This window comes from Pongo abelii, chromosome 18 (genome assembly GCF_028885655.2).
Source record: "Pongo abelii isolate AG06213 chromosome 18, NHGRI_mPonAbe1-v2.0_pri, whole genome shotgun sequence".
In the NCBI taxonomy this organism is placed as follows: domain Eukaryota; kingdom Metazoa; phylum Chordata; class Mammalia; order Primates; family Hominidae; genus Pongo; species Pongo abelii.
In genome coordinates, this window is record NC_072003.2 from 76,571,112 (window position 1) to 76,583,123 (window position 12,012).

Below are 12,012 nucleotides of genomic sequence, written 5' to 3' on the forward strand. Positions count from 1 at the left end.
TTATTATATATTATGTACTTCTAAATGTATTAGGTAAATATATTTTGTATGCACATAAATTTATTGTTTCTGTTATATAAATTTAATATTTATTACTTATCGATTACCTATTGTATATAAGGCACATGTGCTACATTGGTATTTGGAGTTCATTACCCTAACTATACTGTAATTAAAATAATTATCCTAACTAGTACCAAAGGCTTCCACTTAGCAATCACTCGAAGTGCGCCAGCACCTCCACTCACTTCACGTCAAGCGATTCCCATCATTGTTTCACTGGTGGAGAAACCGAGGCCCAGGGCACTTGGGGCAAGGCGTTCAGGGAGCTTTCGGTCCGGAAGCAGCGTCGGGGCGGGAATTCGAACCCTGGGTTCCCACACTCGTCCGTGGCCCAGGCCTTTTCCCAAACTGATCACAGGAAGTGACGACCCGTTCGCCCGGCGGACCGGGGGCGTCGGGCGGGTCCTGGTCCAAGTGAGTGCCCGCCCCTGCCCAGGGCTGGCGGAGTTCTTCCCCCAGCTGCAGGTAGACGTGGGAACTCGGCAGGGTACGGAGCTGCGGGATCCGATAGGCCCTCGAGGGCCCCTGGGGCGCCGCTGTTCTGCCCTGGGAGAGGGTGGGAAGTAAGTGAAATGCCGGAGAGAAAGCTAAAGAACGACCGAGAGACCGAGACCTAGAGAAAGAGGCGGAGGTAGGGAGATGAGGAAGGAAAGCGCACGTGGATGAGTAAAGGTGTCCATTTACACATTCAGAGACACAAATACAGGAAGAGACAGGGGCGCAGGCAGACACCCCGAGACAGGCTCGGAGAGTCGCAGGAAGAGACAGAGTTAGAGACGCCTAGAGCAAAGGAGATGGGCAGTCTAGACCAGGCGCGTCTACACCTGCGTTCGCCCTCAGGCTAAAATTGTCAGCTAGGACCGCCTTCCTTCCCCTGGCAGCCCAAACCCCTGGCAGCTTGCAGACTGCGGCTGCTGGCAACACCCGAGTAAGATCCTATCCGGCGGCTGCGCTCTACTTTCCAGGGAACAGTAGACCTTACAGGCGACGGGCCGCAGCTGCAGGGGCCGTCGTGCTAGCCAAGGGCGGCGCGCGGAGAACGGCGCGGCCTTGTCTTCGGCCAATCAGGACTCAGCGGCCTCTTGGCCGCGCCCACACACGCACCCCCGGTGGGCCTGGGCTTTGCTCTGCACGGTTCTGCCCGCTGACGCTGCCCACGCAAATGAGGTCAGCCGGGCTTTTTGCGGGTCTGGACAAATCTAAATCAGCCTGAGCTTTGCCTTCGCAACCCCCTAGCCAGGCACCACGAGGATGTCCGTGACTCACGCTTCCTTTTTTCCAAAGGCCGCCGAGCCCTTTGGGTGAACACGGAGAGACCAACGAATAGTTCCTCCTGCGAGACCTGCCTCTTACTTTAGGATCCGAGTCCTACAGACTGACCAGACTTGGCGCGGCACGCTGATTAGAAGCGGCGACTGCCCGTCAAGCATTCGCGCCTCTCCCCTCCCTTGACTTTCTTGGCAGGGTTAAGGAATAAGAGAAAGTGGAGTTGCCTCAGTTCTGGGAGAGCCCGTTTGTGGGTCCGGCACAGGTATCCATCCGGACTTAGGCTCCAAAAGTCCCCTTGGGAAACAAGGAATAGGCTCGAGCCTTCGATTGAGTCGAGGGAGATGTCAATCAATGCATGGGCGGGTGCAAACGCAACACAACGCACAGTATTGGTTAGGGTTTGGCGGGGGGAGTAGACAGCGGGGAAATAAGGCGGCTTATCTCGATTGGCCCAGAAAGAAGGCGGTCGCACCCTATGTACTCCGGGATTGGCTAGAGCGAGCCGCGCCCTCCCCTCACGCCAACCACCGGTAAGCGAAGTGGGCCTCGCTCTCCCCGGTTAGCAGCCGTAGCCAGATCCGTTGAAAGGAGTGCAGAGAGGTCTGATTGAGCTCCCGAACAGACCTGACGTAGATCCGGAAGTGGCCCGCGCCATCTCAACTATGAGGGGACACCCGTAGGCGGCAGCAGAGGGACGCCGCGAGGAGCCAATAAAGCTCCGCAACCGGAAGTGTCTTCTGGCAGGCGTCGCACCCGGAAGTGTGGCACCTCCCCGGCCGCACCCGGAAGTGTGATGCCACCGCCGCTACGGGGAAGTAATGGTATCCGGCCAATTGAGATTCGGGGTTAAAACAGGTGTTTGTATATCTCTATTTCCTGAGGCCCAGTAGCGTCTCCTCTTTTCGGAAAGTGTGGGAGGGGGGATGTATTTGGGCATGATTTTGAATGTCTCGTCCTATTGAAATCCGTGGGGAAATGAGCAGGAGGAGTGTGTCCAAGGGGGCCTGACTCTATAAAGGCTTTTCAGAAGTTTCTTTCACCGCCCGTCACCCTCGATTCCCCTCCCCCTCAGGGATGTGCAGATGGAGGTCGGAGGAGACACTGCTGCCCCGGCCCCCGGGGGCGCGGAGGACTTGGAGGACACGCAGTTCCCCAGTGAGGAAGCTAGAGAAGGTGGAGGGGTTCACGCGGTCCCGCCGGATCCCGAAGACGTGGGCCTGGAGGAAACAGGTATGACTCCACTTAGTGGGGTCTTAAAAGGAATCCTTAGGAGTTGTCATTGTTGGACGGGGGTGGGTGACCAGTAGGGAGTCTTTTGGGACTCAAGAGAAGTGGCTTAAATTAACATCGCTGGGTCGGGAGGAGGTCACTGTGGACACATGGTGCAGTTTACATCATTGAGGAAGTCATTGGGTGTCAACGGATGTTCACTGGGGGTTTGGTGTGAGTTTAGGTCATTGAGGAATCAAAAAGGGGGCTGTTAGGACCAAAGAGGGTCACTGAGGATTTAGAGTGTTTAGGTCAAAGAATGCGCTGAAGAAAGTCAATAGACTCCGAGGAGGACTGTTGAGAAGTTAGTGTTTTTGAGGAGTAGGGTGTTATTTATTAAATAAGTGGGAAGGGGAATCAGTGGCGTTCGATGGGCACTCAGAGTATTTACATCATTGAAGTCACTGGTAGGCTGTTGGGGAAGTCTTTAAGGAACCAAATGTTAGTGGATGTGTAAAGTAGTTCATTTGGGATTTAATGGAAGTCCCTGAGAAGTCTGTGCCATTGATCACTTTGGAATTAGTGGATGTAAATGGAGTCATTGGGAAGGATCAGTGGACATCACTGAGAATAAATGTGGGTAGGGAGGTTGAGGACTTGGGAATTAATAGCAGGTAAGAGCAGTTATTAGGAGGGAGTAATGATATTTGGGGACATGGGAGTGTCAGTGAATGTCAATGACAGAATATGCAATTATTGGGATTTTATGGGAAAACTATTGAGACATAGTTGCGCATGGACAATAATGTTTGTCATTGGGGGATGAATGGAAATCAATGGGAATAAATGGATGTGTCAGTAGGGGCTGTTGAAGTTGTGGGTTTTAGTGAATGTTAATGATGGTCATGGGTAGGGGCAGTGGAAGTCATTAAAGTCTTGTGTGTTAGTGGATATTATGATGGTTACTGTAGGGAGGGGAGTGGATATCAATGAGATTGAAGGTGGTCAGGGGAATGACTGAAGGTCTCTGCAGTGCTGGGTGTTAGTGGAGCTTAATGATGGTCATTGTTGGGGATGGGGGGAGTGGACATGGAGTAGAATAAATTGTGGATCAGGGCAGTCATGGAGGGTCATTGAAAAACCAGGTGTTAATGATTGTTATTGTGGGGTCACTGGGGTGTTTGTGAACCACAGTGGGAGTGAATAGTGGATTAGAGGAGTCCTAGATATCTGGGTGTTAGTGGATATTAACGACAGTCATTGGGAGAAATAGTGGACATTACCAAGAATATAAATGGGTGGCCAGGAGAGTTAGTAGGGTCATCAGGTATCAGTGGACATCACTGATAGGGTAGTGGCGGGGGTTGGGGCATTCAGACACTTAAGATATTAATAGATGTTAATGGTGGCCATTGGGTGAGCAGATATCAGGAGAAAAAATAGGGGTCAGAAGAGTTAATGGGGGATCATTGAAGATGAATAATCGTCATCCAGAGTCAATGGGGTGCTTTGAAGACTTTGGAATGACAGTTATTGAAAGGGAAGTAATTGGTCTGTAGGAACATAGCAGGTCCAGTGGAATAACAATGAGAATATGTTGGTTTATTAGGGTTTTAGGAAGATCATTGGAACCTAAGTGTTAGTGGAGATCCTTGCGGGGTCCTAGGGCAGTCATTGGTCATTGAGGGGCATAGGAGACACTTGGAGTTCTGCGTCAGCATGCAGGGGTCATGGAGGGGCTAGTAGATATTTGGTGGGTCCTTGGGGATGTGGGGTTAGTTAGGAGTTCACATGCAGATGACCCACCAGGGGCTCCATTTCAGGATCCAAGGACAAGGACCAGCCACCCAGCCCATCACCACCGCCCCCGTCAGAGGCCCTGTCAAGCACCTCTCGGCTCTGGAGTCCTGCAGCCCCTGAGAATAGTCCCACACGTAGCCCTGAGACTAGCTCTGGAGGCCAGGGCGGGGACCCCAGTGATGAGGAGTGGCGCAACCAGCGGAAGCATGTGTTTGTGCTGAGTGAGGCTGGCAAGCCCATCTACTCGCGGTACGGTAGTGTGGAGGCGCTGTCGGCTACCATGGGTGTAATGACCGCCCTGGTGTCCTTTGTGCAGAGTGCAGGAGATGCCATCCGTGCCATCTACGCTGGTGAGCAAACAGGTGGGAGGCAGAATGGGGGACAGTGACCGGGAATATGGCTGGTACGGGTAGGTCTGTCTGCCTCAGGCACTATCCAGCCAGCCAGGGTTGGGTCCATGTGTGTGGATGGTCAGCCAGGGCTCTAACTGTCAGTGGTGGGAGGTGGGGGGTTCATCTCTGTCTGGCCTGCTGGTTTCTGAATGATTGACTTGCTGGGATCTGAGTGACTAGCTGGATACTTCTGTGTCATCTGAGAGGATGACTGTGGGGGCTGTGTGGCTGAGCTGTGTCTTTCTGGCTCTGTGTCGGCCCTTGTACCATCTCTCCCCGCCTGCCCCTGCTCTGTGCTGTGTATCTAACCTACCTGTTCCTTTGTCCATCCCATCATGTCTCTGCAAATGTCCAGATTCCTCCAGCTTGTCCTTACCCCAGTCCAGGGGCCCACAGAGTGAGCATGTGGACTCCGGCCCAGTGTGTGTATGGTAGGAGAGGGCGGAAGAGCCCCACTGTCTCCCCCTGGTCATTCCTGATCCAGCTGTACCCCCCCTTCTTACCCCTTCCTTCCCCAGAGGACCACAAGCTGGTGTTCCTACAACAGGGCCCACTGTTGCTCGTGGCCATGTCACGGACTTCTCAGTCAGCAGCCCAGCTGCGGGGGGAGCTGCTAGCTGTGCACGCACAGATCGTGAGCACACTTACACGTGCAAGTGTCGCCCGCATCTTCGCACACAAGCAGAACTATGACCTCCGCCGCCTGCTGGCTGGCTCAGAGCGCACACTGGACCGACTTCTGGACAGTATGGAGCAGGACCCAGGAGCCCTTCTCCTGGGTGCCGTGCGCTGTGTGCCCCTTGCCCGCCCGCTGCGAGACGCACTGGGTGCGCTCCTCCGACGTTGCACAGCGCCTGGTCTGGCGCTGTCAGTGCTGGCAGTAGGCGGTCGACTGATAACAGCAGCCCAGGAGCGGAATGTGCTGGCCGAGTGCCGGCTGGACCCAGCTGACCTGCAGTTGCTGCTCGACTGGGTGGGTGCACCAGCCTTTGCGGCGGGTGAGGCTTGGGCACCTGTGTGCCTGCCCCGCTTCAACCCTGATGGTTTTTTCTATGCCTACGTGGCCCGCCTGGATGCTATGCCCGTCTGCTTGCTGCTGCTTGGCACCCAACGTGAAGCCTTCCATGCCATGGCCGCCTGCCGGCGCCTGGTCGAAGATGGGATGCATGCCCTCGGTGCCATGCGTGCCCTTGGGGAGGCTGCCAGCTTCTCTAATGCCTCATCAGCCAGTGCTCCTGCCTACAGTGTGCAGGCTGTGGGGGCGCCGGGCCTCCGGCACTTCCTGTATAAGCCGCTGGACATACCTGACCACCACCGCCAACTGCCCCAGTTTACCAGGTAGGCCCTGACCCTAAGGCAACTGGCTGGGTGGGAAGGCCTGTCAAAGCAGGAAGTTCAGCATCTCAGGGATGTGACTCAGGAGAGATAACCGGCCATGCTTAAGAAAGAGGGAAGAGAACAAGTCTCTGTCTGATGATGGAGCATCAGCCACAGACCTAAAGGAATCCCCCTCTTCTGGTGGAGAGCAGGGCCCTAGTACTCAGGGAATCCCCTAGTTTGATGAGGGAAGGTCAGCCTCCGACCCCTGAGAATCCTCAAGTCTCATGGGAGAGGCTCAGCTCCCTAACTTAATTGAAATCTCTAGACTGAGGGAGGAAATGGGCCAGCCAAGAAGGCCCTGGACTAATCTTGCCCTCCACCTCCCTCCATCATGGCAGCCCTGAGCTAGAGGCCCCCTACAGCAGAGAGGAGGAGCGGCAGCGGCTATCGGACCTGTACCACCGCCTGCATGCTCGTCTCCACAGCACCTCCCGACCCCTGCGCCTCATTTACCACGTGGCTGAGAAGGAGACACTACTGGCCTGGGTAAGTTGGGCAGGCCTCTGAGTGAATTAATTCCCCACTTCAAGCCTCCTTTCCCCATATTGTATCCCCTCCAGCCATAGCGCCTCCACCACACACAGCAGGCCTCTGGCTGGGCTGTGCCTTGCCTGCGACACTGTCCCTGCCTTTACACACACATCTTTGAAGCCCCTGACAACTAATGACCATGTCTCTAATCTGACATTAGCCTCACCCTCCTGTGTGTTTCTCCCCGATTAGCAATCAAGACAGTGTCTTTGACTTTCCAGAGGCCCCGTTAACTACCATTGCTGTGCCTGCCGATTCCCCAGCAGCCCAATCCATGTGTCTGTAGGTACCCCATTCATCACCAGCTCATTGTGACTCCATGAGTCCCCAGCACTCCTCAGACACTACAGGCGTGGTCCCTTGCTGTGCCCTCCACCTGGGGTATCCTTCCCTTTGGTCTCCTCTGGGCTCCAGCCTTCACTTCCTATGGGTTTGCTAAAGGTCAGCTACTAAGGGAGGCCAGTGAAGGGGACCTCATCAGAAATGGCACCTGCCATGTAATGCATATTTATTAATTTATTGCATGACTGCTGTGAATCAGGCATTGTCCTAGGCTAAGAATTTTGTTTTTAAATTTTTTTAACTTTCATTTTCAAATAACTTTAGACTTAGAAGGTGCAAAAACAATATAAAGAGTTTTTATATTTATATTTATAAAGAGTTATAAAGGGCGTGGTGAAAACCACACCTGGTCAGATGGTGGTTTTCCTAACTCCATCATTCTTTCTACATTTATTGGCTGGGATTTTACTATAAAGAGTAACATGGGGCCGGACATGATGGCTCACACCTGTAATCCCAGCACTTTCGGAGGCTGAGGCAGGCTGATCACTTGAGGTCAGGAGTTCGAGACCAGCCTGGCAAACATGGCAAAACCCCATCTCTACTAAAAAAACAAAAATTAGCTGGGCATGGTAGTGTGCACCTGTAGTCCCAGCTATTCACGAGGCTGAGGCAGGAGAATCGCTTGAACCTGGGAGGCGGAGGTTGCAGTGAGCCGAGATTGTGCCACTGCACTCCAGCCTGGGCGACAGAGTAAGACTCCATTTCAAAAAAAAAAAGGAATAACTTTTCCTTCTCCTATTTATTGAATTTTTAATTTTCTGTCAATATTATCTCATGGATTTTTCTTTAATTCAGTGAGGTAAAATCCTTCTCTAGTATTTATTTTGGTGTTCAAATTGCCTCTGATTTAGCCAGTGGGTAGCCTGATTTAGCCAGGCTGATCCCTGTGTCTGTGACACGTCCCCTTCACTATATGAGCACATCTTACTTGACTTTCTCTATTCCAGTCCTCAACTCAGCCATTTTTCCATGGAGCCCTTGTACCTTTTAGTAGAGATTGGAATTTTAAAACCAAGATATGGGCCAGGCACGGTGGCTCATGCCTATAATCCCAGCACTTTGGGAGGCCGAGTGGGGTTGGGGTTGGGGGTGGCGGGGGGGGGGGTGGCGAGTCACAAGGTCAGGAGTTCGAGACCAGCCTGGCCAACAGGGTGAAACCCCATCTCTACTAAAAATACAAAACATTAGCTGGGTGTGGTGGCATGCGCTTGTAATCCCAACTACTCCGGAGGCTGAGGCAGGAGAATCGCTTGAACCTGGCACACGGAGGTTGCAGTGAGCCGAGACTGTGCCACTGCACTCCAGCCTGGGCAACAGAGTGATACTCTATGTCAAAAACAAAAAAACTAAAACAAACAAAAAAAAATATGTTAGGAGCAGAATTTTAAACCAAGTGATCAGGGTGGCCTCCCTGAGCAGATGGCATCTGAGTGGAGTAGGGAGGTATTGAGCTACATGGATATTAGGAGGAAGAGTACACCTGGCAGAGGGAAAGGACTGATATGCTGTGAGGTGGGACTGAGCCTGGCTATGTTTGAGGAATAGCAAGGAAAGGGTAGAGTGGCTGGAGCAGAGGGAGTGAAGGGGAGAGCTCTGGGAGGTGGCACAGGAAAGGTGCTAGTGACTTTGTGGGGTCAGGCCTCTCCATGTGGTATGAGGCATAAATTGAGTTCCTCTTTATATTATTCCCTGGCTGTAGATGATGAAAACATAGTTGTAGGAGCTTAGAGCAGGACCTTGTACACAATAGGTTACTGACAGAATATTAAACATTGTTACTGTTTTCCCCAGTCCCCAATGAGCAAACAGGTCTAGTGAGTACCCACACACACAACCAGCATCACCCAGTTGAAGTCACTAGGTCCAGCTGAAATTGCACAATATCAGCTTACCTACCTTAGCCCAGTATCTAGGCAGCACCCGGTAGGAGGTGCTGCCAGGTACAGGTTCCAGGTTGCAGGAGGCAGACATGCAGCTGCACTGGGGTAGGCAGGATTGTCCATAGCCAGCTCTGGCCCATCTGACTCTGTCTCCTCCCAAACCCCCAGGTGACCTCCAAATTCGAGCTCTATACCTGCCTCAGCCCTCTGGTGACCAAGGCAGGTGCAATCTTGGTAGTGACCAAACTCCTGCGCTGGGTGAAGAAAGAGGAGGACCGGCTCTTCATTCGTTACCCACCCAAGTACTCCACACCACCAGCCACCTCTACGGACCAAGCTGCCCATAATGGCTTGTTCACTGGACTCTGATAGTTGGAGCTCCCAGACCAGGCAGTGCTGGGAGCAACCACCTTTGTTTTTTACCTTCTGTCTACCCTGGAAATGTGTGTGGTGGTGTGTCCATGGCCAGTCATTGTCTCCCTAAGCAATGGGGCAAGGTCTGAGGGCCTGCCGATGAGAGAGATGGTGGCAGCCGCCAGGCAAGCAGGCTGCTTTCCCTGCCCGGTCATGCACCTCCTACTCTGGGGAAATCCTTAGGCCTCCCTCTCCCTTCCCTCTGTCTCATCTCCTCCACTTGGATGATGCTCTAGCGTCTGTCAGGGACTGTCCCCTCCAAACTTGCTTCCGTGGTCTGCCTCCTAGTTGAATCTCAGCCTTGAGTGTCCAGATCTGGCCAAGGTGTCTAGGGTGGCCCACAGGGGTGCTGGAATTGGCACTTCAGGGCCAGGCTATGCTTGGAACTGGCCTGAGGGTATTTTAAAGAAAAAAACTACATAAAAGGCCTAAAAGTAAGACCCACAAGGATATTCCTTTGCCCTTCTTGTACTTTTCTTCATCTTTACCCTGCCAGAAATGACTCCCCACTCAATGCTGGCTGCTGCTAACATTAATGAGAAGGTGGCCTCCAGTGTCCACCTGTGGAACCCAGGACACAGCACCTGACTGCACACAGTGGCTGAAATCCAGCATTTTTACATAGGAGATGCACTTAGCCTCTAAGCCTCATTTTACTCCTCTGTGAAACAGAGATAAGTAACCCTCTTTCATGAACTCTTTGATGAAGATTTGTAAACGAAAACAGACTCGAACTATTGTGTACCACCACATAGCACATGCACATCTGTCCCAGACTTTGACAACCTGCACAAGACAAGCAGCCTAAAGCAGGAGAGACCTCCCTAGGGTTTTGTATGTGTGCACACTACCCTCACTCCCCAACTGGCCATTACCCTAGTTCTGCCCTTGTTTGTGGAGTTACAGCCTCAAGGCTGCAGCATGTGTGCTGGCAATCAGGGCCGCAGTGTGTTCCGCGCCTGCCCAGAGCTGACTCCTGATTCAACCAATGGCGTAACCGCGGGTTGCACGCCTGCGCGCTGAAAAGCCTTTCACCCTCACGTGGTTTCTTTTTTAACCAGTCATCAAGCAAGGCTCGCGCGCAGGCTCTGCGTCGGAAAATGGCGGGGAAGCTGAAACCTCTGAATGTGGAGGCGCCAGAAGCCGCTGAGGAGGCTGAAGGTATTGAGGGCAAGTGGGCTGCACTCCTTTCTCTCCAACCAGGGCAGAAAGGAGGGAGGATTCGTCCCATTACAATAATGAAATAATGATACTCTAATTTTTTTTAAATAAAGTGTTAAGCCTTTTGTTATTGAAGAAAAACAATTTTTTAACCGTTCAGCAGAGTGGAGATAAATTAACAGGCATATTCTTATCACCGAGATTAACTTTTGTCAACTCTAGTGTATACATTGTTGAAAGTAAACAACACGTAGTTCAGTACGAAAGTCTTCAAACAAAAGTGGGGCGGTGGGGATGTTCTCATAAAAATCACCTTGCTGGAGCCACCCCTTATTAACAGTAATTCCCAGTGTCGCCGTTTCACACCTAACACATATGACACTTTGATGGACTCTTAAACCTCCTAATCGAACATGGCCTCCCCCACAGCCTCTTTTCTCCAGAGTATTGACTTGAATGACAGGCAAAGGAGGGTGGAGGGGTGTCGGCCTAGACACTTGGAAATTGTATTCCATCCAAAAGAAAAAAAAATCTCAGGCCGGGCATGGAGGCTCACGCCTGTAATCCCAGCACTGGGAGGCCGAGGCGGGCGGATCACGAGGTTAGGAGTTCGAGGCCAGCCTGACCAACATGGTGAAACCCCGTCTCTACTAAAAAACTATATATACATATACATATATATATGAGTGTATGTGTATATATATATATAATTAGCCGGGCGCGGTGGTGTGGGCCTGTAATCGCAGCTACTCAGGAAGCTGAGACAGGAGAATCGCTTGAACCCAGGAGGCGGAGGTTGCAGTGAGCTGAGATCATGTCACTGCACTCCAGCCTGGGTGACAGAGTGAGACTCCGTCTCAAAAGAAAAAAAAGAAAAAAAGAAAAAATTCTCCCTTGGCCGGGCTTGGTGGCTTATGCCTGTAATCCCAGCACTTTGGAAGGCCGAGGCGGGTGGGTCACCTGAGGTCAGGAGTTTGAGACCAGCCTGGCCAGCATGGCGAAACCTCGTCTGTACTAAAAATACAAAAATTGTCCGGGTGTGGTGGCGGGCGCCTGTAGTCCCAGCTACTCAGGAGGCTGAGGCAGGGGAATTGCTTGAACCCGGGAGGCAGAGGTTACAGTGAGCTGCCATTGCGCCACTGCACTCCAGCGCGGATGACAGAGTGAGCAAAAAAAAAAAAAAAAAGAAAACAAGAAGAAAAAAATCTCCCAAGGCAGTAATGCATTTGTATGCCACTAGCATTTTTTTTGTTATAGAAATATTCAAAGGGTGTCAACGTAGAGAAAATAGCTTTAAACAAAGCCCGTGTGTACCCATCAGTATGCTTTAACTGTTGTCACCTTTCTGCCCTACTTTTATCTATCTTGAACACCCTTTTCTGCACACTCTTTAAACCACTGTATTAATAAACACATTAGACTGCATCCTTCCAGACCTACCCATACAGACATCAAAGTAATGATTATTGCTTATTGCCTGACCTAGGATGTGAGCTCCATGAGAACAGAGACTGTTTACCTCTCGCTCCCTTGCACCTAAAACAATGCCTGCTTGGTGTAAAGTAAGC

The 12,012-nt window shown here is 51.8% G+C and overlaps 2 protein-coding genes across 15 annotated transcripts in view; both read left to right on the forward strand.

Moving 5' to 3' along the window:
- Nucleotides 1-10,585, forward strand: MON1B (MON1 homolog B, secretory trafficking associated). 2 transcript variants are annotated; one of them, XM_024233626.3, is made up of 6 exons: nucleotides 1-2,187; nucleotides 2,405-2,562; nucleotides 4,365-4,691; nucleotides 5,252-6,071; nucleotides 6,452-6,599; nucleotides 9,038-10,585. In XM_024233626.3, exons 2-6 carry the CDS (start codon nucleotides 2,415-2,417, stop codon nucleotides 9,236-9,238), a joined length of 1,644 nt encoding a protein of 547 aa, XP_024089394.1. In that variant the 5' UTR covers nucleotides 1-2,187; nucleotides 2,405-2,414; the 3' UTR covers nucleotides 9,239-10,585. The 2 variants fall into 2 exon arrangements, with proteins under 2 accessions (XP_024089394.1, XP_024089395.1); XM_024233627.3 differs by having other exon boundaries at nucleotides 1-2,153.
- The window catches only part of SYCE1L (synaptonemal complex central element protein 1 like), a 27,340-nt gene continuing 25,672 nt past the window's right edge, over nucleotides 10,345-12,012 (forward strand). For 12 of the 13 annotated variants that reach the window (XR_008514699.1, XM_054534165.1, XM_054534170.1 and 9 more), the window contains exon 1: nucleotides 10,352-10,444. Coding sequence is in view for 12 of the 13 variants with exons in the window: in XM_054534165.1 (XP_054390140.1) it covers nucleotides 10,384-10,444 (61 nt within the window). In the remaining variant the exon portion in view is untranslated. Of the gene's footprint in view, nucleotides 10,445-12,012 lie in introns of all 13 variants that reach the window. The other variant, XM_024233628.3, reaches the window with a different exon arrangement.